Here is a 27461-nt window from a genome sequence, read left to right on the forward strand (position 1 = left end):
TGTTGGTGGTTAGGGAACCAGGGGAATCAAGGGACTTGGGGTTGAGGGGATGGGGACAGGAGCCTGGAGAGACAGGAAAAGGAAGCAGGAATGAAGGGAAGGTCCAGGCACTCAAGTATGAGGTGAAACCCACGCGACCTCACTGTGCTGGCTATGGTTGCTTCATTAAGTTTGGTGGTTGAGGTGGTGACAACGGCTGTCATTAAGACAGATGGAGAAGATCCTGAAGGTTTTCTTGTACTTCCTCTGTGTTAACAGCAGAGATGAACAGGTCCTTTGAACTTTCATAACGATACTCATTTTCCTTGATGGCATGTATTAATTGTTGGATGGGAGTTTTTTCTTTTGGGCAAATCGGGTTATAGTGATATTGTGTCAATTAAATGACTGCATCTCTCTTATGTTACCAAATGGTTGCAATCCAAGATGAATGTGATAAGATACGCACGGACTAATCTTTAGAATCCTAAAGTGTGAGTTCTGCTAAACTCATATGGAAACATCAAAGCAGAAAATAAGTCAACTTCAATCCCACGTCTAATCTTTTATATTCCATCATGAATATGTCATTTTGATTTTAAAAGTTCAAAGCTTGCCATCTACAGGCAGATTATACTTGGTTATGATCTCGTCAGGATTTTGCTTTCCACCCATGGTCACTAACAAACCAATGCCCACACCTGGCCTCATCTGTACCGCTGGGGCTTGAACCTAGGGCATCACACATACCAGGCAAGTGCTGCATTACCTGAGCGATATTCCCAGCCAGGCGAGTCTATTTTTAAAATATACTTAAATGCCATTTAATTGAAGTAAGACAAAAATAAGAATTGTGATCCCTCCTTCTAAGGAACGTCAGTCATTGGAAACAATGTGACGACTTCCAGAGTCTCCTATGACAGCAATATTCAGGACATCTTTCATAGTAAACATTTTAATAAACAGCAGCATAAAATGATCAGTGTTTAATATCATCTCCGGTGGTGAAATACATAGGCGTATATCCTCAATATAAAATAGTCTTTTGGTCATTACAAAAGATGCTTCCCTATCTGGAATGCCCATAAGAACAAATCAAACATCGGTACAGTGATTAAACGCATGCAGTGAGGATAAGGGGAGAGACGGCAGTGTGAGCTATCTGAACATTGCCGTTGTATACTTGAAGAAAATCTACATTGAGTTAAACACAAGCAAAGGAAAGAAGGAAACAGACCAGATATAAAAATGCAGATATATTTTCACTTCTGTGATACAAACCATAGACAGTTTTGTGCAGAGAAATTATTACAAAAAAACACCTGAAAATAAAGTTAGCTTACAAAATATGGTCAACAAAGTGAAAGATTTTTCAGCTTGTGAAAAAAGTACCATTTAATACAAAAGAGGCTGCGTGCCGCAGCACCTCAGCCCTGTTTTCATAATTCTAACAAGTGGTTTTGAAATTTAGCTTGCTCATCTTCATGGCTTCAGTTATTATAAAAGACTTAAAAATAAACGTTATAGTTCTTTATAAAAAACTAAGTTGAATTTATTTTTTTAACCATAATAATGACTTTCCAGAGAAGGTATCTCACTGGCTCATGGAATGCTAGCCCCCCCTCTAAGGGACTCCTTGAAAACACAGATTCACTGGGACTGTGTTTACTCAAAATAAATATTCTTGGAAAACGATTGATTGTCATATCATATACAAAATTGTGGTTTGAAGCGTCATGGTTAAACAGTTGCATAGCAACAAAAGGATACAAATCTCCTCCTCTACTCAACTTCAAGACATGTTACATAGAATCAGCTTATTCACACCACAAAACAGCTCTTAATTTATTGCCTGGTAAATCTGAATATAGCCAACTCTTTTGAGTTCACAGTACCTTTAAGTTCATGTTTGTATGGGAAAACTAGGCACATTTTGGTAGACAGATTTCCTACGCAAATTCTACCTTTAAAGGAAGAAACATCAAGGTCTTTTTAACTTTCTTATATATTCCCCTCAAGAAATATTTCTTTCTCTCATGGAATAGTTCCAGGATTTATTTTGCATCTTATAAGCCTGTAAGTCTTTATAGCTTTAAAATAAAAGCAAGATTTGCTGACATTTTTCTTAGAATAAAGGAGTTGGTTTTTTTTTTTTAACAAGAGAAAAATCGAATTTAAAATTCCTTTCTATGCAGAACTTGAATCCCACAGAATTCTGAACTTGGTAAAATGTGGTTGGCAACTCATTGCCAGGATGGGCACAATTGATGTCATCCCCTAAGAAAGGCAAGAAGGATCAAACGGCTTGTTTGCCAAGTTAAGGAATTTGGGGTTTTGTAGTCTTTGAGAGCATTCAGTATGTTTTTTAGACATCCTATAATGTTTTTCAAGATAGGATGTATTGTCTTTGGATTCCAGCTAGTTCTATGAATAAATTGCTACCCTTCTTGGTGCTAGAATATAATTGGTGAACACCTCCAGGAAAAGAACAAGAAAAGTGAGAATTTAAATTTGCTCGCTACTGGCATCATCACAGGGTTTCCTCTTGCTCACAGTCTTTTGACAGTAAACACTCCCCAGACCTTGGCCAACTTGTAAACAGGCTGCAGGCAAGGCATGGGTGTGGGTGTGCTTGCCTCTAGCATCACCCGTTTGCAGCATGAGTGGTCCAGGGAAGCTCCTAAAGAGAGGAGCTCACCAAAGGAACAGTGAAACAACCCTCGGTCCTCCTCCATGGATGCTGATCCACGCTGGGGACCATTTTCCTGACTGTGCCTCCTTGGGTGCCCCATCCCTAAAGCAATGACCCCAATTGTAATCTACAGCCATTTCCAGTATCCGCATCTACCTTCTTTAGGACCTGTGTAAACATGTTGTGGAAAAGGGACTGGAAAAGGCCTTCATGATGAGAAGAGGAGGTTCACATCACCACCCCACACCATCCCAGAGAAACCCGATTACTGAGAGGACTTCTGTGGACATGACAAGTCTGTATGGCTCATTTCCATCCGAGATTTCAGACGTGGCCTCAAGTTCCCTCTGTGGTGCTAAACACCACTTCCATTCAAACACGCTTAGAGTCTAAGGTGAGTCAGAATAGTTCCTGAACATCTGTCATGAAGTAGGGACAGCAGGTAGACAAACGCTACAGTATATACATTTGGGGGTAGATCATCCATGGTGACCAACGGCAATTACACAGAGCACCATCTGACTTCCTTTTTTTGGTTTACTAAGTAATTACAACGTTCTGTTTCTCTTCACTGGTTTTCAGTACTTGAATCGGTCCTTTCCCAACACCACAACACACACCCGGGTGGAGTGTCAATCCCACAAGGCATTATTGTTCCTGGCTGGTTGACTTTCCAGTAAGACACAGTTAAACTTCACAGAAGACACCCATTGCAATGTCTGCTAAGCGAGAACCTTCAATAAAAACATTTGAATATAAATCTTTTCTGCCACGTTTTAGTTTGTCTGGTATAGAGTATATACAAAGGTCACACATTTCATACTTCTGCAGAAATCATAGATTCGGTGTGCCCATGAATATTGGAGTCTCCCAGCAAAGATGGTTGCTTCGAGTCTATTTTGTAGGGTTTTTGAGATTTGTTTCCAAAAACAGTGATACCCATTCCACCGGGGTGATTTGGAATCGACATGTGTGGTAGCAATGGAACGTTTGCTTCCTGATTGGATCCTGATGAGGGCAAGCTGGCCACATGGCCAGTGCTGGTCGAACCACTGGCGCTGCTTGGGGACCTACTCTTGGGAGGTGGGCAGTGCTGAATCACCCTGGGAGGCCCTGCAGGCTGGTAGTGGGCAGCCGGAAAGGCGGCATATCCTGTAGGTATTGGGTATCCATTGATGGGGATGAAGCGCTGGTTCTGAGGTATTGCTGGTCCAATGAAACCAGCGATCTGGCCCTGTGGTGTAATTCCCTGGCCCGGGAACATGTAATTGGGAAATCGGGGGTTGCTGAGGTTACTCACAGGGCTGGCACTGAGGGAGGTGGTCTGCGTGGTGGCGTTTCCACCCGAGGGAGTGGTAGAGCTGGTGTGACTTGAGAGGCCCTCCCAGGATCGAAGCCGGACGTGGATATCTTTAAAGCGCGGTCTCCGGGAAGGAATCTCATTCCAGCACTCGGTCATGAGGCTATACATTCGTGGCGGGCAATCTTCAGAGCAAGGTAACAGCTGGCGCTTCCGCACCATCTCGATCACTTCCTGATTACTGAACCCATAGTATGGCTGGAGTCCAAAACTGAAAATCTCCCACAACACAACCCCGAAAGACCAGATATCAGAATCAGAGGAGAATTTTCCATACATGATGGCCTCGGGAGGCATCCAGCGAATGGGCAGTGAAGACTTACTCTGTATCCTGTAGTAATCAGCAGAGTAAATTTCTCTGGAAAGCCCAAGGTCTGAAATCTTTACATGCAGCTGCTCTCCGATTAAAATATTGCGAGCCGCAAGGTCCTTGTGCACGAAGAAGTGACTAGACAGGTATTCCATGCCCGCTGCAATCTGAATTGCGATGTGTAAGAAATCTCCATGGTCCAGGCTGGATTTTACCGTCCCATCTTCATCGCTGCTACAGCCGACATCGGAATGTGGGGATCGCATGATGAGGAACTCGTGGAGATCTCCCTGGTTCATGTATTCAAAGAGCATACACACAGGCTGTTCCTGGGTGACGGCGCCCAGGAGGCATACAATATTGGGATGGTGTAGTTCTGCCATGAGAGAGGCTTCCTGTTGGAATTCTGTCCACTGCTGGGGGTTGTTATAGTCTTTCAAGGTCTTGATAGCCACCAGCTGTGCATGGTCCATGCCTGGGAGGTAGAGATGGCCCTTATAGATTTTTCCAAACGTACATTCACCCAATTCTTCCATAAAACGTACAGCAGAAAGAGGCAACTCTTTAGCCTTGCTCTGCAAGAAAGGGAAAGTGTGGGTTAAAACCATTCTTAAAACTGGACATCTTGGCACTGAAAGGAGAGATGGGACATACCAAAGGGAAACAGGTGGGGTACTTGTGCTGAAGGTAATGGTAATGGTACTTGTAATTCCCTGTAGATTGAGGTTTGCTATTATAGTTCTATCCATGATAGTACTTAAATGACTCAAGTATCTCCCTAGAGACTAATTTCAATAACTGTTAAAGAAGTTGGGTGTGGTGGCAGATGCATGTAATCCTAGCACTGTGGAATCTGAGGAAGGAAGATGGAGGCTATCTTAGGCTACCTAGTGAGGCCCTATCTTAAAAACTGAACAAACCCCTGAAGAGAAAACAAATAAACAAGTAAACAGAAAATGGAGGGAAAAAAAGGTAGAGCATGCATGGTGGCATATGCCTGCAATCCTAGCACTCAGCAAATGCATGCCTGCAATCCTAGCACTCTACAAATGCATGCCTGCAATTCTAGCAGTCTACAAATGCATGCCTGCAATCCTAGCACTCTACAAATGCATGCCTGCAATTCTAGCACTCTACAAATGCATGCCTGCAATTCTAACACTCAACAAATGCATGCCTGCAATTCTAGCACTCAGCAAATCATGCCTGCAATCCTAGCACTCAGCAAATCATGCCTGCAATTCTAACACTCAACAAATGCATGCCTGCAATCCTAGCACTCAGCAAATGCATGCCTGCAATCCTAGCACTCAGCAAGGACATGCCTGCAATTCTAAATTCTGAATTTCTACAATTCAGAAAACACAATTTCTGCAATTCAGAAAACACAGGTAGACATATTAGGAGTTTACAGCAAGCATGGGCCAAGACCCAGTCTCAACAAGAGCTGGGCCTACCATTCAAGGGTTAAAAGTGCCTTCATGTGCAGTGCCCCAGGTTAAATTCCTAGGCATAAAAGTGTGTGTGGCTACTAAACAGAATATTATAAAGCTGTGGAAAATAAGGAAACTTTCTATGTGCAGGCATGGAATGGTCTCTAAAATCCTAATGCTTTTAGTTCATAAAAAGCAGAGCAGCTAATGTCATACATAACCTTTGCATAAAAGTGGAGAAATAGAAAGACCTGTTCCTATGCCTTTGTATATGTGTAAGAAAATTGAGAGAGCTGATAAAGGAATTTCAGAGCAGCAGTGGCTCTCTAATAGAAGTGGGAGTTAGAGAGAGAAGGAGAGGAGGCAGAGATTTTTCAACTCAGCTATTTTACACACTAAAAATTTCAGGGTTAGGTTAAAAACATGAATTAACAGAGTAATTAAATTAAAAATCATACATTAGTCTTTCCTCCTGACTAATCAGGGATTTCTTTTCTGCCATTATAAGTTTACCTACTATTTTTTCTCACATGGTCTAGATCAGTGGTTCTCCATCATGTAGGCTGACTGGTTTTCTCAAAGCATGGGATGATCTTACTATTTCTGGGAAGGGTAACCCGAGATAAATCCTTTCTGCATGATGTTAAGGTAAGGATTCCCATGACAGCTGATGGTAATCAAGTAACTGGAAGGAACCCAGTGGCTGCTGTGGCCTCTTAAACAGTTTGGTAGGTGTTCATTGCTTTTCTTTTTCTTTTTTTTTTTTTTTACCTGAGCAGGAGTTCCAGGTCTTGATGCTAGGGAAGGGTAAGGGACTGAGCACTAACATCTCTCCTGGGATAATGAGAAGCAGGAAATAAACCAATGGCCGATCAGACTGAGAGCAAGGACTTAAGACCTGGGTGCTCTCTTACACCTCTGGGAGTAATCACTGAGTTTTGAGTGCAAGCAAATCTTGGTTGACACCTTGGATCTGCTGTTTTCTAAGACTAGTTAACGGCTGAGCAGCACACAACCAACTTTAACTGGCAACACAGGCTTGTAAGCGAGCTCCAATGTATAGCTAATAAACTTGAATTTCTTCACCACTCTGCAGCCATCCCGAAGTAGAATAAATTTTGTCAGTGATTTAGATCTGCAAACAGACCTCAACTAGTTCTAGAGGTCCTTTCAATTCCCTTACTTTTTTTTTTAAAGATGTGTCTTAAGTTTCTTTTCTAAGACTTTCTTTGGTTTGGTATAGTTGTTTAGTTCTTTAACAAGTGTTTTTCAAGTTGATATAGAATTCATCTGGATTCTGAGGGCAGGGGAGAAGCTGAGCAGCAGGTAGACTGCTCCTCTTCCTGGGATGCATGGTTGGAGGCAGAGATCAGGTGGGAAAGAGACAAGAGCAGGCCAAATTTCTGAGTTCAGGGTGAGAAGGGGTGACCGGGAATTTGGCAAGGGCTTGGCCAATGCCCCCAGTCTTTGGAACTGCCCCTCCCTCTACTGAGGTAAGCAAATTCCTTCTCTCACATTCGCCTTTCCAGGAACTCCTTTTGCTGGTGGAGAAGGAGGAGAGAGGAAAGAGTAGAGAATGTCCAGGAAAGCTTATGCCAAGGCTCTGGCCAGCAAGGCCAGGCCGAGCAATGGCTCTGGAGGCTGAGCAGGGCTCTGCGACTTGCCCGAGTCAGAAGAAGGGAATGATGATGTTATAAACGGTTCTCTCTTTTTATTCGTGCATACGAAAGGCTCCATTTTGACCCAACTGCATCTTGTCATAGCTCATCAGCACTGGTAAGTTTGAGAGCACGCAGCTACGCATGTCTTCTTTGACTTCTCTAAGGAGGGCAAGGTTGGCAAGAGTCACCCTAAAACCAAATTTGAGCGTTGGTTGTGGGAACAAGTAGGGAAAACACCCAAATGGCTCAGTTCAGAAACTCTCGTGAGCACCTGCAGCGGCTGGTCTAGAAAACGCCCAGCAACACGGACTCCAAGTTTAGTTTCAGGGGAGCCATTTATACAGCGATTTGCATTTAAGAAACTGCTCAAGTTACTTGGTACAAATGAGTCTTAACTACAGACTCATTTTCGAATTTTACATAAATCCTTAACTAGTTAAAAAATCATAAAACCCCTTAAAAGAAGCCGTCAGCAGACTGCTCGGAGATGGCAGGAAATTAGCTGTATTGTTAAGGAACAGATGGTTTACATTATACAAACCCTTTAGGCTAAACTTGTTTAGGTCTGGCATATTGTAAATTATATTTTAGTAATGAAAGTGAAATGACCTCTGCTTGACCTCAAGTGGGGTTTGTCTGTTTGAACCAATGCAGTGGAGAACTATGAACGAAAATGAAGTCATAAAGTTTTGGCAGTTCAATGTTGGTTCATTTCAAGTTAAGGGGTTATAAATCTGTTTAGTTTTTGTTTGACAAGTATTTGTCATACAGGGATGTACAAAATGTAAAGAAGTGTAAAATACACACGAGGCACGGTGCCAAAGTAAACTAAGTACAAAGGCACCCTGGGAAGAGCAGGGTCCCGGCCCCTATCTCTCCATCACTCCTCCATTAGTTGAATGACAAGATGGGCTGCGTTTATTATATGCTCTAAGGCAATTAAGAACCTTAAAACCGAAGCAGGCTTTCAGTTTAAATGTTAACATTTTTACTTCTCAAAGTAAACATACATCTGCCTCAGTTCGGCTTTAAAAATTGTATCATTTTTGATGGGGGAGGGGGGGAGAAGTTGATGCAGAAGTGGATAGGTTGGCCAGGGTCGGATAGGGTTTCTTCCCCAAGTCATGTCTGGAGAGCCACTGGGCTGGAGTGGGAATGAGTGCTCTGCAGAAGGGAAAGAACATGTAAGTTCAAGTCCAGTATGCATCTGTTCTAGGTCTGACGAAGACACAGACCCTGAGGCCAAGATCATAATGATGGCCGAGGAGCGAGGGATCTCTTCATGTGTCATATGGAAGGGATAAGCCATTGACAGGGTTTTAAAAACTGTTTTTAGTATAGAGCTGGGCACAGATGGGTAACAAGAGCTCTCTAAATGACTCTATCTTTTTATCTTGGGGAAGTCTCACCTCAGGTGAGAATACAATGGAAAAGATGCCTCGGGCAAGTGAGCTGGTAGTAGGCTCACTATCTCTTGCTCCTTTTACATTGATTATCCTAGGAAGTAAGGTGAGAATCTGTGTGGCCCTGTCATTTACAGTGCAAAGCTCCCTTTAAGACTTTCCTCTTCTGGACTGGGGAGATAGCTCAAAGGTTATGAGCACTGGCTGCTCTTCTGGAGGTTCTGAGTTCAATTCCCAGCAACCACATGGTGGCTCACAGCCATCTGTAATGAGATCTGGTGCCCTCTTCTGGCCTGCAGGCATACATGCATGATGTGGGATGTCCTTCTGTATATGTGTTGTCGTTATTAGTTGATGAATAAGGCTGTTTTGGCCAATGGCTTGACAGAGTAAAGCCAGGCAGAAAATAAGAACAGAGATATATAGATAGAGTAGGTGGATTCAGGGAGATGCCAGGTAGCTGCTGAAGGAGATGGTCACTGGAACTTTACCCAGTAAGCCACAGACTCGTTGCAATATATAGAATAATAGAAACGGGTTATTTTAAGATATAAGAGCTAGCCAATAAGAAGTCTGAGCTAATAGGCTAAACAGTGTTGTAATTAATATAGTTTGAAACAAACAAACAGTCTCTGGGTACAAAATGGCATCCAACTCTCCAGTTACACATGCAGGCAGAACACTGTATAAATAATAATAATAATAATACTTTCCTCCTCTTATAGGAAGAAGGAGCTACGGTGTGGCATGGGAGGGGAAGAGACCCTAGAGCAGAAAGGAGCTCCACTAGCAGCTACTAAGAGAAGACTGCTGAAGTTCATATCCACAAGTTCACCCTGACTGCCTCTGTACCCCTTGCCATCCTTGTCACTTAAGGCAAAGTCACTTTCCATGTTTTTGATGACCAGGTCAACTGTGACTCTGTGGGTGTTTTGTTTAAAAGCAGATGGTACCTGAACACAAGCATTTTCAAGGGCAGAGGAGGTTCCAAAGCATGGCATTTATGCTTGCCCACTCGAGAGTGACGAGACAGGCCCTGGCACTACCAACATGGGAGGTGTAGTTTTGGTAGAGGGATGTAGGGAAAGGGCATTGCCAGGTCAGCAACCTCTGACATCCCAGTTTTCCCTGAGATCTGTCTGCCTTGGAGACAGACTCCTTTCTGACTCTCAAGTACCAACCAGCATGTCTCCATTTAGCAGACATCAGATCTTCCTAGACAACACATGTGTTATAGCAGATCTCTAATTCTGCAGGGCCGAGATGCCCCATGTCCAGCAGTCCCCAGGTAGGTAGACCTTGGTCTGGAGGCCTTACTTCTAAGTCACTGATATAACTGGAGATGTATGTCCAGATTATTCACTCAGCAAACGGGGTCCCCTGCTTTACTTGCAAAGGCGATCATGGGGTGGCTGAAGAAGCTGATGGAACAGTTCTGATCTCTACAAGGTGATTAAAGAGATGCTTTGGAAACTCCAGGTGAAAGAAAAGGATAAGCTTCGGACCAATGAATAATAGGCTCCAGTGTATGTTCTCTACTATACTGCGTTAATATGCCCTGAGATATTAGTGAGATTCAAGGTTCTTGATATAGCTCGGCTATGCCTCCAATATAGAGCCAGTTACTTAGGATGTATTTTAAAGGCTAATCTATACACAACTAATCTAATCTATATTAATGTACCAAGTCATATAATAACGTAGATACTAATAACGTGGAATAGCCAGTTTACATACTGACTTGTGTGTGAGAAGAAACACAGCTCCGGCATTAATGCCGTAATCTCAGCCTATAGCAGCTGCATATTTGAATCCTTCTCATGTGCTAAACATCAAGAGCATATAATGGACATGTCTATGTGTGTGTGTTCCTCACATGATAGGCTCAAATGACAGAGTAATTGGCTAGAAGAGGCACAGTTCAGACATACGAGTACAGGTGCCCGGGTAGTCCAGAAGAGAGTGTCTGATCCCGGGGACTGGAGCTAAAGGAAGTCATGAACTCCCATCTTCTGCAAGAGCGGTACATGCTCCTACAAAGCCATCTTTCCAACCCCTGATGTTTCTGATTTTGTAACAGATCAATTATTCTGTGATCCTATGGGCTCATGTGTTTCAGCAAATATGAAAATTAAGGCAGTGGATTAAAAGGAAGTCTCTGGACCCTGAACCATGCACACCTGGTTGGAGGCTTGGCTTTGTTTCCTGCTGGCTGTGGGACTTTGGGGGAATATTAATCTCAAGCTTTACTTTTTTTTACCCCAAACTCGAGTGAAAATTTCCTTCCCCAGGAAGTTTGGCAAGGTCTGTGGAGATCCTACAGCCGCACGTCAGTAATGACGTGTGTCAGTCAGTCCCCTGGTGATCCCTGTTGATGAGGCTCGTTCCCCAGAAGCAGGATGGCAACGGGGGCTCTCCAGCTGAGATAGGGAGTGGGTGCCTCACAGCTGTCACTGTCACGCCCTCTCAAACCCTGATGCACTTGATGCTGGAGGTGAGGCAGGGATGCATGCCATCAGGATGGGCACCTGCAATGCCACAGCTGTCCACGTCCAAGAGTCAGGTCTACGTCTCAGCTGATCCCCTTGCTCTTGCTCTTTCAAGCTGTGCTGGGGGCTGCTGGGTCCTGTTGTTTTCCTCCAAACACACACTGCCCTAGTCAGAGCATCTGGCTTCAGAAAGGTTTTGTAGTTAGCATCGGAACCAAAATAGGGATTTCTAGCTATTTCAACTTGCAAGGTGCCAGACACACTACCTTCAAAAGCGCCAAACACATTCTTCCTAAGTACTATTTTTATCTTTCCTTCCCAGGTGAGAAAATAAAGGTTGGGAGAAGTGTTGAGTAAATGATTTGTTTAAGATCTCATGCCAGTAGATAATGGAGCCAAGATCTGTAATCCAATCTTTCTACCTCCAAATCCTGGCTCTTTGAAGACTATCAGACTACTACCTCCTGGCAATACGCTGGGAGCAAAATGTGGCTACAACAGCTAGGCTTAGACCGTGGGGACTCTGGGATGCCGGCCTGAACTCTATAGTGTGAGATTGGTCCTTCCCAGTTGGTGAGTCATTTTACCCTGGAGGAGCTCAGGCCTGCCAGAGAACAGAATGAGGCAGAGAAATAGAAAAGAGATGTTTCCCTCCAGCAAAGTGAAGAAGCAGTAGCAAAGGAAATGAAAGGAGACAGGAAGAAAGCCAGTGGGTAAGAATCTCAAGATGGTGGTTAGGACTCTCAGGTACTTCGGAGACATTAAGAGGATGGGGCCCTGGAGAAGGCCACTGAATTAAATCACACCACCCATGAGCCCCAGAAGACCGAGAAATAGGATGGCGAACTCAGGAGCTTTGGGAGACTAAGTGGGAAAGGCTTTCCTTAAAAAATAGACAAGTATACAAAAAAAAAAAATCCATTAAGTGTGTAGGTATTTTTGCCTACATGTATGTCTGTGCACCACAGGCATACCTGGTGCCCATGGAAGCCAAAAACGGGCATCAGATGTCCTAAGTGGAGTTACTGGTGGTTGAGCTGCTGTATGGGTGCTGGGAATTGAAGCCAGCTCTGCTGGATGAGCAGCTGGGGCTCTTACATGCTGAACTACCTCTCCAGCCCTAGTGGGAAAGTGATTGAGGACAGAAATGACGCGGCATCAGGAAGGACAGGTGTTCAAAAGAGGGCAACCAGATCATAGCAGGGCTTGGAAGACCTGAAAAAGGGACGGGGACGTATACAAACATGTATATACAAGGGTGTACACACACACACATATATATGCACATACACAGACACACTTCAGTATATTCGGCCACCACCTTAGTGGAAGAGGAAAGACAGACAGAAGTGTAGTTTAGATGTTAAAAAAAACAGAGCAGCTGGCAAGCTATGAGGGTGAGGTTGCCTGAAGCTACCCGCGTCAGAAAGTGGGGCAGCTCTTCCCAACAGTCAGGAACTGTAGGAGTTTGGCCCTGGAGCGACGTGGGCTGTGACCTGCCTAGGCCTGCTCTCCTTTTCTTGGGTCATTGTTAAACTTCCCCATGCCTCAGCCTCTTCACCTGCCTAGCTAACCCTCAGGTAGGCGAGGAGGCCGAAGGCTCAATGTCTTCTGTCCCTGCTGAGGGATGTATGTCACAGACTGTCTCTCCACCCATGAGGCGGGACAGTCTGTTTTTGAGCATTGGGAGGGTTTGGGGAAGTGAAGGCAGGGAAAAGAGGCAGAGGGAAGGGAAGTCCATTTCCAGGTCCTTCGTTTTCTATAGTCCTCCACCAAACCAAAGCACCCCAAGAAAGAAAACAAGCAAAACTCCCCTAAACTGTAAAATTCACAGTACAATACAGAAAAGTCTTGTTTAGTTTGGGCACTCCTGGAAAACCCATTAAAAAAATTAAGTAGCTTGAAATCTTTTGTATAAAAAAAAAAAGATAACAGACAGCAAACATAGCCTATTTCTCTTGGAAGAGCTGAGAAACAGGTGAAGGGCTCGTGGCTTCTTAGAGGTGCTGAGCCATAAGAGGGTACCACAGGGAGACAGGTCTGCCTCCTGTCCGCCCACGCCTCTGCTAAGCCGCCACTCTGATGAACTGGGACCCATCAAGAGCCTCTTCTTGCAGCATCCCACCCTAGCGTTCCAGGGCCCAGGCCCACCTTGCAGCCAGTCTGTCTGCTGTGGCTGCTTATTGTCTTATGGGAAAAGGGGTTGTTTCTAATCTCCCCGGGAAGCCTCTCTTCAATCCAAACACTGACAGGGAATGTTAGAAGTTCCTCTGGTGAGGAAAGATGGAGACAGACAGTTTCCACCCTGAAAGACACACGCGGTTGGATAAATAAGGAACTTGGGGGTCTCTGGCTTTATAATAGGGCAAGGAAAAGTCTGAGGAAGGCCAGGGCAGGCCGGCATCAACCCCTCAATCCCTTTTCACGCCTGGCTCCAAAAAGCCTTTCCGTTTTACTCTCATTGTTTGCTTGATCTCAGGCCTTTCCTCGTTCTTTCTTATGAGTGTCTCTTCCTTTTAGATTTTATAGGCACATGCAATATTTATGTGGTGGTGACCTTTCAAAGAAGTCTTAGAGACTGACTGTTTACATTTAGAAAATTTCTTGAAGGTCTACAAAGTCCTTTGTGCTTCTTTCAGGAAAGGCACTTGGTAAGAACCAAAGCAAACAACTCAGAGCCGAATCCCTTGGGGGCGGGGGGGGGGGAGATAATATTTGTTTTGTTGCTTCTTTTCCCTTCCCCAAACCCAGTCAAGTAATCGAGCCAGCCCGACTTGCTGGTTTGGTCCAGAAGAGCCTGTGAGCCATTTGTGGCTAAATCCCAAGTCCTGTGCTGGAGAAACCTCCACACTGGGAAATTTTGCAAGGAATATGTCAAAAATTGGAAACAATGAAAACTATGTCTGCCCCATGAAGCCTCATGCCAATACCTCTTAACGTTTGTCTCTTTGATCATGGAGGGTGGAGAAGGGTTATTACTCTGGCCAAATTTTACATGTTCCTCCCCGGGCTGCGGTACATCACTTGGCTTGTGACTGACTGTAATTCTGGTTACTGCCAGCTTTCTGAGAAGCCAGGCTATCCCTGGCTATCCAGCATAGACTGTCCAAGTGGATCCAGTGCTGATCCTTCTCACTTTTTGTGTATGAATACTTTGTAAAACCTTTATGAGCTAGTAAGTCCAAAGATTTTATTTAGAATCAGAAAATCTTTCTTTCTTTTTTGTTTCTTGGCTTTTTTTTTCTGGGGGGGGGGGTCTAAGTTGCCCTACTTATACAATAGCATAATAGTATCTACTTTATGTAATGTCTGTTAAGATCAAATTTGATCATGGAAATAAAAGCTCCCGGTACATACGTCTTGGTAATTTATATATATATATATATATATATATATATATATATACACACATATATATATTTGGTTTTTCGAGACAGGGTTTCTCTGTGGTTTTTGGAGCCTGTCCTGGAACTAGCTCTTGTAGACCAGGCTGGTCTCGAACTCACAGAGATCTGCCTGCCTCTGCCTCCCGAGTGCTGGGATTAAAGGCGTGCGCCACCACCGCCCGGCCTTGGTAATTTATATTAATCAGTATGTATTAACATTCTCTATTTATGTCGCAGAGGTCTCTAAATTCTTTATTTGAAAAACTGTTAATTCCAAGATGCCTGCCTGTTAGAGATCCTGAATTACAAGCAAGCAAGAATGGAATTAAGATAATGAGCAAGGATAAGCTAATATATATATATTATATATATATTATATATGAATGGAAGTCCCTCTTCCATGGACTCTAGTACAGTAGTCAGGACTGATTCCCCAGGACAGAGGCTAGCTACTGTGTGCTGTGCCCATTGCTATCAACTGTTTGAGTGACACAGAAACAATAGGGAAAGAACCTCCCAGAACAATGGCTGTTGCACAGGAATCTTGAAGGCATAGCATATTTAAAAGTATCCAAAAAGCCTACTGTTATTCTGAGAATACACACCCATAACAGCCCCTTCTCTTTCCTTCACCCTTATAGTAGTATGAAGCAGTAAGTGGCACATCATTAAAGACTATAATGCATTCAAACAAGCTAGCCAGAAGCTAGACTTTCAAAAGCATGGAACCTCTCCTTTCACTGACTCCCGCCCCCGGGTCTATACCACATGAACTTACCTCTAGGACATGCAATATGTATGTATGTACAGTGGTAGAAATTCATGCTTAACTAATGAGCACTGGTTTAGCTTAAGAAACAATATTTGAAAGTGAATTTTTGGCATTTAAAGAACCTGAAAACTTCACCAACAAATATGACTTTGTAACTGCAGATGTGTTTGGAAGACTCAAAAAAAAAAGTCTAAGTCTAAAGCATTAAGCAAAATAAAATTTTATGAGGTGTGATAGTCTCCAAAATTCCATTCTACTTAATAAGCAAGGAGATGAGTTAGTTTGAGTGTGAAGACATTGTTTTTCCTTAAATCTTATCATGAAGGTCAAGAGAATAATACGGTGTCTAACACAGAGAGGAGTCAGATGGATCTGTTGCATGCATGGTCCTGGAGCTGGAACAAGATGGAAAGGTAAGCATTTGGAAGCATGAACTTGGAGCGGGGGAAATGAGGCTCTGTAAAAGATGCTGTCCATCCTGAGAGGGAGTGCTGTGGACCACAGTGCTGGATTTAGAATAGCAGCTGCATTCACAGCAAGGCCGGTGACCCTGGGATCCTCACCACGACCTTGAGCAACCGACGTGTTGAAAGACTTGTAGGAGAAGTAACAAGAAAAGGGGTTGATCTAGCGGAGTCGGGGGAGGCTCAGGTGAGAAACCATCCAACAGCTTCAAAGAGGGCCAGGAGGAAAATCTTTCTATTAAAGGCATAAAAAAGGTTTCTTCAAAAATAAATCACAGTAACAAGAAGCACATGACATATAATTTACCATCTTAGTCATTCAAAATTACATAGTATAACAGATTTCTATATTTACTTCATGTGCCATAAAAACAGGCAAGTTTGTAAACAATGTTAGATCTCTTTTCTCTCACTTTGGTTAAAAGAGCATGGATTTCCCTTTGAATTTGGAAACCAGTTCCCACTCTGAGCCCTGTGGGTCTGGCAGAGAGCCCCTCCGGCCCGACTGCTCCAGTGTAAGGCTGTGGTCTAGCTTGTCCCACCCTGGGGCAGAAGCTTGAGCTGTCTCTGGCAGAGGCAGAGTTGTAGGGTTAGTCTCTGTGTTTGCTGATCTCTGCCTGTGGCTCCTCCAGTGGTGTGTGTGTGTGTGTGTGTGTGTGTGTGTGTGGTGGGGTGGGGTGTGGTGGGGGTTTGCAGTGGTTTGCTCTCCCCTGAACCGCACCGTTCATCTTACCTTGGGCTTGTATGCATTTAGCATGGACATCTCTACATTTTGTCCCCTGACAGGTTTTGGTTGCCTCTGGACTGGCGGTGATGATGACTTCTGGTTATTGCGGCAGACGCAGATGAAGAAGAAGAGGAAGGCGATGGCCAGCGGGATGGCCACACTTGGCACCAGGATGTACAAGATTTCCATTTTATTCTTCTCTTTGGAATCTTTGGAATCTGGGTGCAGAAAAAAAAAGGGCAAGAGTTAAACTTGTTAAAACAAAAATGTCTAATATTACATGGCACAGTTTAAACGATTTATTCTATACACACAAATTCACAGTGAGAAAAAAAGAATCTAATACTTACTAAGATTTGTTTCCATCAAGCCCCTAATATAGTTTATTGAGGTTTAAAAGTTTAAAGTTCAAAATGTTTGGAAACCACAGAGGGCTATTATGAAGGTTTAGGATGTGTGAGGGAACCCATGTCGTTGCCCCTCTCCAGCAGCGGACCTTCGATTCTCCCATACCTTAAAAGTCAAGCGACATGAGAACAAACTGTGTGCACTGAAGCCTTAATGCAGACCACAGGGCTCTTCTCCACTGGCTGTCAGCCCAGGCCAACTGCCACAGCCTGGTGCTCCTAAGTCCCACCCAGTCTTGGCTGTCAGGGGCCAGCAGGGCCAGGCCCGCACCTTCCAGGATCAACATGACTGGAGCATCCTGGCCCTGCTTTTAGAGGGCACAGCCTTGAGAAAGTGGGGGCCTGGAGGCAGGCTGAGTTCAGTGGCTGGCAAGCTGTGCAACTCAAGCAAATTATTTGGCAATCTGGTCTCACTTTCTCTCACTTAGAAGGGAAGTTAAGTGTTCTGGAGGGTGCCTACAAGTCCCTCCAACACAGAAGTGCTGTATAACTTGACACTTTTTGAAACCCCAGCATTTGTCTTGAATGGTTTCATATGAACCCAGTAATTGTGAGTGCTAACACTTTGAAGTATATTTTTGAAATTTTATACAGCCATTTTACCATCCCTTGGCAAAGAATATAATACACACAGAAGGATATGAGGTATGCTTTTCTTTTTATTAATTTGAGCCTGACCAGTAAAGCCAAAAACTTTGGGCATATGTCATCAACAATGAATTATTTGTCTGGTACATGAATTATGGGATGGTAATTAGAGGGGTTATGAAAATGGGCATACCCTGGCCACCAAGAGCCCAAAGTGTGGACATTCTGAGTGACACAGAATTCAGAGATGCTTATTTACTCTACAGAAGAAACAACATGCCCCCACTCAGCTATCCTTCCGCTCCTGCAGTGGGTCAACAAATGCGAGCCACTGTGCACCAGGGTCTGTTTCAGGAACTGGGAGTGTAGAATGAATGAATTACTGCATGCCCTCTGCCTTTAAGACCCTCACAGTCTTAAGAAGACTTAACAATACGTTGTTGTGAGGCTGATGCACAAGTATAGACAGAAGGATGGTGCAGCCCCAAGAGTCCCTTTAAGTAAGGGGGTCCCTCGGTGTGGGTAAAGGAAAACAGTCTTTGCTTTCCCTCTTTCCTTAGATGAGATACCAGAGTACTCAGCCATACTTTTTGCCTTCTTTTCAAACACATTCAGCATGTAACCTTAAAAAGGAGCCCCCCTCCCCCGAAACTGGATGTTGAGAACATTCTCTGGGTGTTAACACTCCCAAGGACTCAGGGAAGGGTTTACATTTGCTTATTGAGCTCAATAAAAAAATAACATTTTTACTATTTATTTTTCTACTGGCAAAAAATAATGCTTGCTATGACTATTACTATGAACTGGGTACTTTTCAAAAGTTTATGGTGACATCCAACTCCAGGGGAAAAGCAACATGCACCCCCCCCCTACTTTCATAATGAGGAGTCTGAGGGCCAGGGTAGCTAAGCCCCTTGCTAGCCTAAGGATATGCAGCTGGTGGGTCAGAGGCTGGGTGTCTTGCAATCAGTTTTGCTCCGTGTCTCCAGCTCTAGCTGTGACCCTGTGCTACCAAGGGTTGAATTCTTGATTTTAGGCATCTATCGTCTCATGGTGAAAGCCATGGGAACAACCTGCAAGGTAGGGTAGCCCTGAAGTTCTCAACCCTCTGCTTTCCACCATGGTGTGTCAAGAGCAAACCCAGGGACTGCTGGGGCTCATACGAACACGAGAGTTTCTGTAGTAGTGACTGTGTTTGCGGTGTCTCTGGAGAGATAGGAAAGAATCAGGTCGGTGGAACAATGCACACACAGCACAGGGTCTAAGGCGAGTGTTCAGGCACACACTGTGTACCCAGGGTAGAGACAATTGGGCAGAGTAAAGGAAGCACACATTTTAAAGGCAGACACTTCTGAATACTGCCACTGGCATTGTCTAGGTCAAGCTGGGCCAGTGCTTAGCTATGCCAAACAAATTCATATATAAAATGAAAAACTATGGGTTTTATAGAGCTGCTGTAAACACAGTTATATGGAAAGTACCGTTTCTAGCATCTGTTGCAACTCCAGAGTTTTCCCCTAGAAGGGGATCCTAGGATAAACACTTGGAGTCGGAAAGTCCAAATAACCTTAAGCAAGAATCACCCTCTCTGATCTCCACCTTTTCCTGTATTCAACAGGAATAATAATAGCTAGCCTCCCAATCTTATTTGGTTCCTGTGAGATTCAAATGGGATCAGGTTCATGAAAGAACCCTGGATAATTGAAAATTGCTATCCAGTTGTTGGATGCTATGTTATTAACATTATAGAATTTCTCGGTATGACCGGGCTATCCCTGCTGTTAGTCTTGGATCTTCGGTGAAATCATTATGAGCATAACGATTACAAAAGAAATGAGGCTAATTCACTACTAATGTAACGCTAGTGATTTTTCCAACCCTGAGTCTTAACAACAAGAGAAAGTGGAGTCTCACCTGTCTGCCAACAAAGGAGTCTATTCTACTTTCATTCTCTATCAGATTATGCACGGAAGGAAGGTCTTTTATTGTAAATGGGCGGTCTGGGAAAAATGCCCCTGTGGGTCTGCTGGAGAATAAACTTCAAGAAGCTAAATCCTTTTAACCCACCCAGACTTGGCTCCTCTGCTTACACGGAGGATGGCGGGAGCACGGCAGGCAGAGAGTCTTCCTGCCGAGTGCAACAGTCCCATGGGATGATAGGTGGTCATGCTGGGGTGGTCAAGCTCAGGGTACCCCAAGACTTTGAGGCCATTCCTCTCCATGCCACTGTCTGCTCTTGGCTAGAAGGGGGTCCAGTTTCTTTCATCACAGCAACAGTAGCAACAACAACAAGAAGAAACCTTAAAAAATGTACACCATAGGACAACGGGCAATCTTTACTAGAAATTCTAAAACTAGCCCCTGCCTGGCCATTAAAGTTTTCTAAAAAAATCCACATGGTGTTTGTGTGTGTGGCATGTGGGTGTGTGGCGTGTGGGTGTGTGTTATGATTTATGCCACAGAACGCCTGTGGGGTCAGAAAGTGTGAGGAAGTCTTTGACTTCCACCGCGTGGGTCCTGGGAATCAAACCCAGGTCCTCAGGTTTGATGGCAAGAGCCTTTTCTCAATGATCCTTCTCACTGGCCCTGGCTGGCCGTTACAGACAAAACATTTTCCTTATTTTAACCGAGAACTTTGGCGTGATCTCTGTTTACATGCAGAGACCCTGAAGCTAAGAAAGGGTAAATGATTCGCCACAGCCAGGCAGCAGCAGTGTCGTCTGCCATCACCGCATCTGCACTTCCTAAATTACGACACACACGGTCATCCACAGTATCGGATGGGATTCTTTCCATCGTGTGGGATTCCAGGACTCCTGTCTATGGGGACCATAGTCAGCACAGACACACACATCGCCTTGGGAAAAGGACCCTTGTTCTTACTGTTCACCCGAAAGGTTATCAGAAACCTCAAATGCAGTGCTGAGAAATTGTCCAGAAATTAGGATGGTGAAGGTTTTTAATATTTTGGGATAACTTTAAAAGTTAAATGTGCTTCTTAGTTACATCACATTGAGTACCTGGGATGTTTGGAACCAACAATGTGGTAAAGATCACACAGCCAATTTCCTTCCAAAAAACCAACAGCTTGGTATCATATCCCCGACATCCCTATTCCATTTTTACAAAGCTATTCAATACTTTGAGTAGTGACTAAGCATAACGGAGAAAATGCCCTGTCTTACCCTGAGATATAAAGCAAGGAAAACATGATTTCTTATTTAAGAGGGACTTCAGTAAAGTGAAATTATCACCTGAGATGTTGCTCTTGAATTAAGACACAATGCACTGATTTTAAACAACAAAGGTGGGGAGACATTTTACAGAACCGTAGAGTTCAAAGGAAACGAAGCAAGTCTTATCCGAAAAAGATGTCAAAACCAGAGAATACAGGAATCCCTACCGCTTATCCGAAAACCATGGAGTAAGTGTGTCTGCAGTATGTGGATGGCTGTATTGGTGATATTTTAATATAGGCTTAGACCAAGGGAGAAAGACTCACAATTAGGTCTTCAGTTGGCAAATATGCCCAGCATTTAAGCCCCTGACTCGAGGCTAGAAACACCCAGAACAGACTGTTTATTCCCAGATGAATCCTGTGCTTAAAACTGAAATAGTTCCTATCAACGAAGGCTCACTGTCTTCCTGAGCTAATCTTCAAGTGAAAACATTTACTGGACTTTAAAAGTTAAAAACCTCTTTCACCTTTAGCAGACCAATTTGAGAGTCTTAAGTCCAGTATGTTCAAACTTCAGCAAACTATTTGACCAAAGTATCTTATCTGATGCATGACGCCCTTATGGGTGATGTGGAGGGAAGGTGGGGTAGTAGCGGCAATGGGTGGGTTTATAAGTTTCCATTTGCCGTTGCCTGGTATACCGTTCAACAACAAATCACAATGAAATTATAGTGGGTTATGCTTTAGGGGAACTGCCTGTTCCGCTTTGTCAGTGATTTCCTTATCCTTCTTGAAGAGGGCTGATCTTAGGACAAAACAGCAGCTGAAATTTATAGATAAATTCTAGAACTTGCATTCTAGCCAAAGAAAGACTTCATAAAATCCACGATTTAAAAAACTCAAACACATAGTGTTATAACTCACTCTCTTCCTTTTGAAGGCTAGTAATACATTTCATTGGCAAGTTCAAGGTTCAAGTGGAGCACATACAGCATGATGAAAATGCCCTAAGGACATCATATATGGCCTTCCTGTCAGTCAGTCACATAGCAGCTTCCATTGCCAATACTGGGAAATAACCAAGCACATCACGGACTACTGCTTGCTCTGGTCACAAAGCCCTAAATGATGTATTCTATTCTAAAGAGGTGCCTTCTAATTTGAAAATACAGCAACCACCCAGAGGCAGACGATAGGTAAGGAAAAGGAGGAACCAAGGAGAAAGTCAAATTGGGATGAGATAGACGTTTTGAATCTGAGGTGCCGGGGGTGGGGTGTGTATGTGAGAGAGAGACCAGGGTCTGTGCATACTTGCCAAGTACTCCAGCTTTGCCCTGTACCCTCAGCCCATCAGTTTTGTTTTCCACGTTACCCGGGAGTGCTGGGAACCAGCCCACTTCAAAGGAGAACAAGTGTTCCTTCCCTGGAGGTACCTGGCAGCATTTATAGAGACTGGTGAGACTCATGGGACCTCCCAGGGTTCTCTGATTTTATAAATTTGAGTCAATGTAACTTATTTAGGGCCCTGCAAAACTCTTGAATCCTACAAAGCCGAGTCAGTGAATCCTGAGTGTCCTCAGACAGCCAGATCCACTCCTAGTCTTTTCCCATCCAGTTCCACTCCAAGGCTGACTTCTGTGGGCACCATCAATGGGGAACCCTGATCTCTGGCTTCCACAATAAGGTGGGGACAGTAGTGGTGGATGGCTACAAGGAAAGCATGTGGGAACTCAACTTCCTCCTTTCCTGGCTCCATGTCCTCCACGACACACCTGTTTAATCAGTTCTCCTAACTCTCCTTGTCCTGTTGGTGCCGCCTGTTTCCTGCTGGAAGTGTGAATGACTGCTACCAAGTCAATAGCAACCATCACTGTGGACTATCAGAATTCCGTCATCAAAGACAGACAGCGGGCCGTTCATATTGGTGTGGGTCCAAAGAGTGAGGAATTTCCCAAACTTTATTCTGAGAGCAGCCACACAGTGGGTCGACAACTGAGCATTTCATGGGCATGGTCAAAAATCAGCAGGGCCTGGAGAGGTAGCTCAGTGGTTAAGAACAGATGCTGCTCTTACAGAAGACCTTAGCTCGGTTCCTAACACCTGTGTGGGGTGGCTCCCAACAACCTGTAGACCCAGCTTCAGGGAATCGGATGCCCTCTCCTAGACTCCATGGATACTCGCACTCACACATTACATATGCAGATCCACATACATGCACAGATTTACTCATAATTAAATGATAAAGCTAGTGTATACTTCGGCTAATATACTAAAATTGGAAGGATACAGGTAAGATTAGCACGGCTCCTGCATAAGGACGACTTGAAACTTCATAAAGGCTTCCATGTTTAAAACAAAACAAACAAAAGCAAAAAAAAAAAAAACAAGCCAATCTTAAACTAAACCACCATAGCCACTGCCAACAACAGAAAACGCCTCGAAAGCCCATTATTTTATGACTAAAATTTTAACACGGCCGAGCAGGATGTTTTGGTTCACTAATATTCATTTCTTCGTTAAAAATACATAAAGACTAGAAACTAAAGTGCACTTTAGAAATCCATAGTGCAAAAATAGCCCTTTCGGAACGCCGCAGACTACAAAAGGTTCGTCTCCATCCCTCGCCACCATCCAGCTCGCTGTAACGTTCAATTTCGGCTTAAAGAAATGGCGGAATGACAAATTGCCTCGCAACAGGTCTTCTACGAAAGATGGGAGAAGGCTGCTGACAGAGTGAGCTAAAAACAGCGGTGTTCGCAATCTGGAAAACATCTGCCCTGCCCAGAGCGCTAAACGACCACACTGCAGAAAATGGTCTGTGACAAAGCAGAGCCCAAGAGTGTGTGTGGGAGGTGATGGGACAAGTCAAGGCTATTCAGGTACAGAGCCCAGCAATGTGCTCTTTGGCAAATTGTTGCAAGCCAAGCCGCGGGCCAGCTGTAAGCACTCCAAAGGGAGCCACGTGGCTCACTAGTTTTCTCGCGGTTGGCACCGGCAAAAACTGTCCTGCCGCTTAGGAGCCTCGCTTGTTTGGTAGAGGAGAGACCTTTACAGAAGGGGAAATAGATAACACACAGCAGGTTTTATGCAAGTCAAGGGTCAAGCTGTGAACAAGAAAACAGTAACACAAGCAGCGTTCTTCTTCTTCCCCATACACCGTTCCCCATGACAACAAGCTTCTACCAACCTGAGCCAATAGAGGGACCCAACCAGTGGAGGATGCAGAAAGAAGTCGGGCAACACACAGCGAAACGGAAAGGCTAGACCTTTCCGAGGGGGTTTCTCAGAGGTCAGAGACCCAGAGCTCTACCCCGGAGATGAGGAAAAGAGCAGCCCCGAGGATGACAGCGACTGGGTGAAGCCAGCTGTGTCCAGGTGCCGGCTGGGAAGGACGCTGACGAAATCTTTCCTTTTCAGTTTCCACCTCATCCAAAGCTGGTGTCCTGAAAGGTGGTCAGGGACTAGAGGTGAGACACAAACAGTGAAGCTCTCTCTGCAGGGGGATCTACAGAGGACAGCCAGCTTTGACAACTGGACGCATCCGGGGACGGAGAGGGACTCAGTGGGGAAAGGACAAAGGTCCAGGTGGGGGCACTTTATCAACGGATGGGATCCCAAAGCACAGAAATCAGGATGATGAAAGAGCGAAGGAAAATGATAAGAGAATGATCATTCCTCCAAAATAAGCCCGAGTTTGTTCTTGAAAGAGGTTTGGCATGGCGGAAGCACAGGAAGAGTCCAGGGACCTGCTTTTGTCTTGGCAGCAGGAAAACATATACCTCTTTAGCTTCTCCATCATTAAAACGGAGATGATCCCTTATCTTCCAGAGAGAATGAAATTAATCAATGCAACATATTTTATTGAGCATCAACTGAGCATTAGACCAGATACTGGTGTAAGAATCTGGCAAGACATTCGACTGGTAGCAGTCATCACGATGGTGTATAGTACATATTATTAGCTTTCAAAGATGGCAGACACAGTTTCAGGAACCAGCCAACAGGGCTCGATGTGGTTCTGACCTTCTAATTTGAATACCTTACTAGATTGGATGTCTTCGTAGGGTGTGGTCTATCTAGCTCATTCACAGACTGAAGCATAGAAGCTCAACACGGGCTAGTTTCAGTGAGTGACAGTCTTTCTAATGTCAGAAAAGCCCAGGACATGAACGACAAACAGGGAGAATGAGAGCTGAGGCCTTGCTCATATTATTTTTGTACTTAAAAAAAAAAAAAAAAAAAAGCTTCCTTTGAGAATCCGCTAGACACATGCACCTAACCCTGCCCAGGCAAACCCAGAATTCTAAGTAGCTGTATTAGGCCTAACTTAGTTTTATATTCTGTTCTAGAGTGAAATTCACAGATAAAGCAATCATCAGCAAACTCGGAGTGTTGGTATTTTAGAAAGTATAACAAATGTCAGTCTTTCTCTGCTTAAAGCTTGCACTATTTCTTTTAGCTTTACTGAGTCGAAACTAAAACAAAAAATTGTTGGTTGGAAAATGAGAAATCCCATGATAATTTTGAAATTTCCTTAGCTTTGACCAAACTAGAGAATGCAAGACCATTCCCTTGAAATTCTATCCTACTTGAGAAGGAGAAGGAAAATGACTCATTTCCAATCTGCCCCACACCATACAGCTCTGTGCAGGATGAAGCTATTACAATTTTTCTTAGACGTATTTGTGTGTGGGTTTGTACACGCACATACCATGGCAGGTATGTGGAGGTCACAGCACAATTTGCAGGGCTTCTCCCACCACGGGGGATCTCTGGAGTGGCACCCTGTGACAAGAGCCTTTACCCTCTGAGATGCCTTGTCAGCCCCGAAGTTCTTTTAATCTGTCTATCTGTGTATCTATGTATTTATCTGTGTATGTATGTATGTATTGTGTATGTATCTATCCATCTATCCACCTATCTATCTCCACATATGCTCACATACATAAACCCCAGAGCTTAGAAGGCTGACTGTAGGTTGATACATGGATCTTATCTTTTATTTATTTATTTATTTGGAGGAAACTAAAAGATTTTGGGCACACTATAGCAGTTACAAAGTAGTCCATTGAGAAGCCTTGGTATTTGCTGGTTTTCTTCTGACTTCTGCACTAGGGAGTCACTGCCTCTCAGTAGCTTTTTATTCGTCACATGCCAAGGATTCCCTGCTCCTTTAACAGGTGTCCATGACGCTTGGCTTGAAGAATTCAAGGGGTACCGTGTTCTTTCAAAATGGAAAAAAAAAAACCAACCAACTTTAAACAACAAAATCCTAAGTGGCAAAAACTGTCTCATGTCTAGATTTAATGTTCATCTAAATTTACTGTTCATACAACAAGACTTAACCAGCCCCAAGAATTTTGAGTAAGCTGTCCACCAGTTGATATTGAGAAAGAAATACACTGTGCCCTTCCAGCACGACTGACTGACTGACTGATGCCACTAAATAATGCGCTATCACCATCGGCAAAGTCTACAGCCAGAACGGTGGATCCCAGAGATTAAGGCTTGCATTTTTAAAAATTGTATTTGTCATAAGGATTTGTGAGAGGAGAGCGTCTGTCAGAAGAGCACGACCTTTGCGTGTAGTCAGAGCTGCAAGCTGGAGATGAGGGTTTCAGATCCTGTCAGTGACTGTCTGTGTGACACAGGTAAGACCTTGGCCCTTCTCACCCTCAGTGGCACATACTCAAACCACTTTCTCCATATCATAGGAGCTTTAAATGGGGATGAAGTCACTGAGCAACAAGCATCCTGAAGGCACACAGTAGATGCTCTACAGATATAAGCCTTCTGTGACATCAGAATAGCACTTGAGTCCTTGAATCAGATCGTAAACAGAGCTTCCAGTTTGGGGGTGAGTGACTTTCCCACTTCTGAACAGCATTCACTGAAACCTAAAGACCGGACATCAATTAGAGACAGTCAGGGTTGGTTGTGCATGCTTAGAAACTCCCAGCACTCAGAATATGGGGCAGGGGATTTCACGATTTCAAAGCCAGCCTGGTCTACATAGCAAGACCCTGTCTTAAAAACAGAAAAGACTTCATCTAAAGGATAAGGCATTATCATCCAGATGGAACAAATGATGCATTTCTTAGTAGTATTTGAAACAAAATACACAAAAATTCTTTTTCTATGACTTTCTTCCTCTATGTAAAAGCTACCAAAGCCCAAAGCTCTGGAGTCCCCCTTGAGTTTTCCCTCATAGCCCACATCTGACAGGCCGGTGACCCTATTTTCACCAGTTTCCAATACACCCTGAACCTGCCCACAGGCCACTGCCTCCTCTACCACTCTTCTTGATAACGTTTCTCTGTTTCAACATGTCGAGATGTCAGCCTTCTGCTCAGAACACTCTGATGCTTGTCTGTGACTTTTGGGACCTCATCTAACCCTTCTCCTTGCTCTGGGACCTACTCCTTGCTCTTTGGGGGTAGGCCACTCTCAGGGCCCCGTCTTTCCTCCTTCCTTGATAAGTGGGTTTACAACTAGTGGCTTGGACTATCATCACCTGTTCAGACACCCAGCACCTTACGACTGACTGTGTTATCTGTTTTTTTGTGACCACTTATTTTGTTTGGTCCTACTCTGAAGCTGTCAGTCTGGCTG

At 44.1% G+C, this 27461-nt stretch overlaps 1 protein-coding gene and 1 non-coding gene across 2 annotated transcripts in view; one reads left to right on the forward strand and one right to left on the reverse strand.

The window, feature by feature from the left end:
• Window positions 1-995: 995 nt before the first annotated feature.
• Ror1 (receptor tyrosine kinase like orphan receptor 1) overlaps window positions 996-27461 on the reverse strand; it is a 143742-nt gene continuing 117276 nt past the window's right edge. The window contains exons 8-9 of the mRNA XM_041651151.1: window positions 16683-16894; window positions 996-4916 (exon numbers count right to left, since the gene is read on the reverse strand). Of these exons, the coding sequence (XP_041507085.1) occupies window positions 3489-4916; window positions 16683-16894 (1640 nt within the window). The 3' untranslated portion in view covers window positions 996-3488. The remainder of the gene's footprint in view (window positions 4917-16682; window positions 16895-27461) is intronic.
• LOC121449005 lies at window positions 23096-23201 on the forward strand. Its single transcript, XR_005974464.1, has one exon. It is a non-coding gene; the product is annotated as a U6 spliceosomal RNA (small nuclear RNA).

This window comes from Microtus oregoni, unplaced genomic scaffold, assembly GCF_018167655.1.
Source record: "Microtus oregoni isolate MIOR12 unplaced genomic scaffold, Mior012 000005F_ref0000423, whole genome shotgun sequence".
NCBI classification, from domain to species: domain Eukaryota; kingdom Metazoa; phylum Chordata; class Mammalia; order Rodentia; family Cricetidae; genus Microtus; species Microtus oregoni.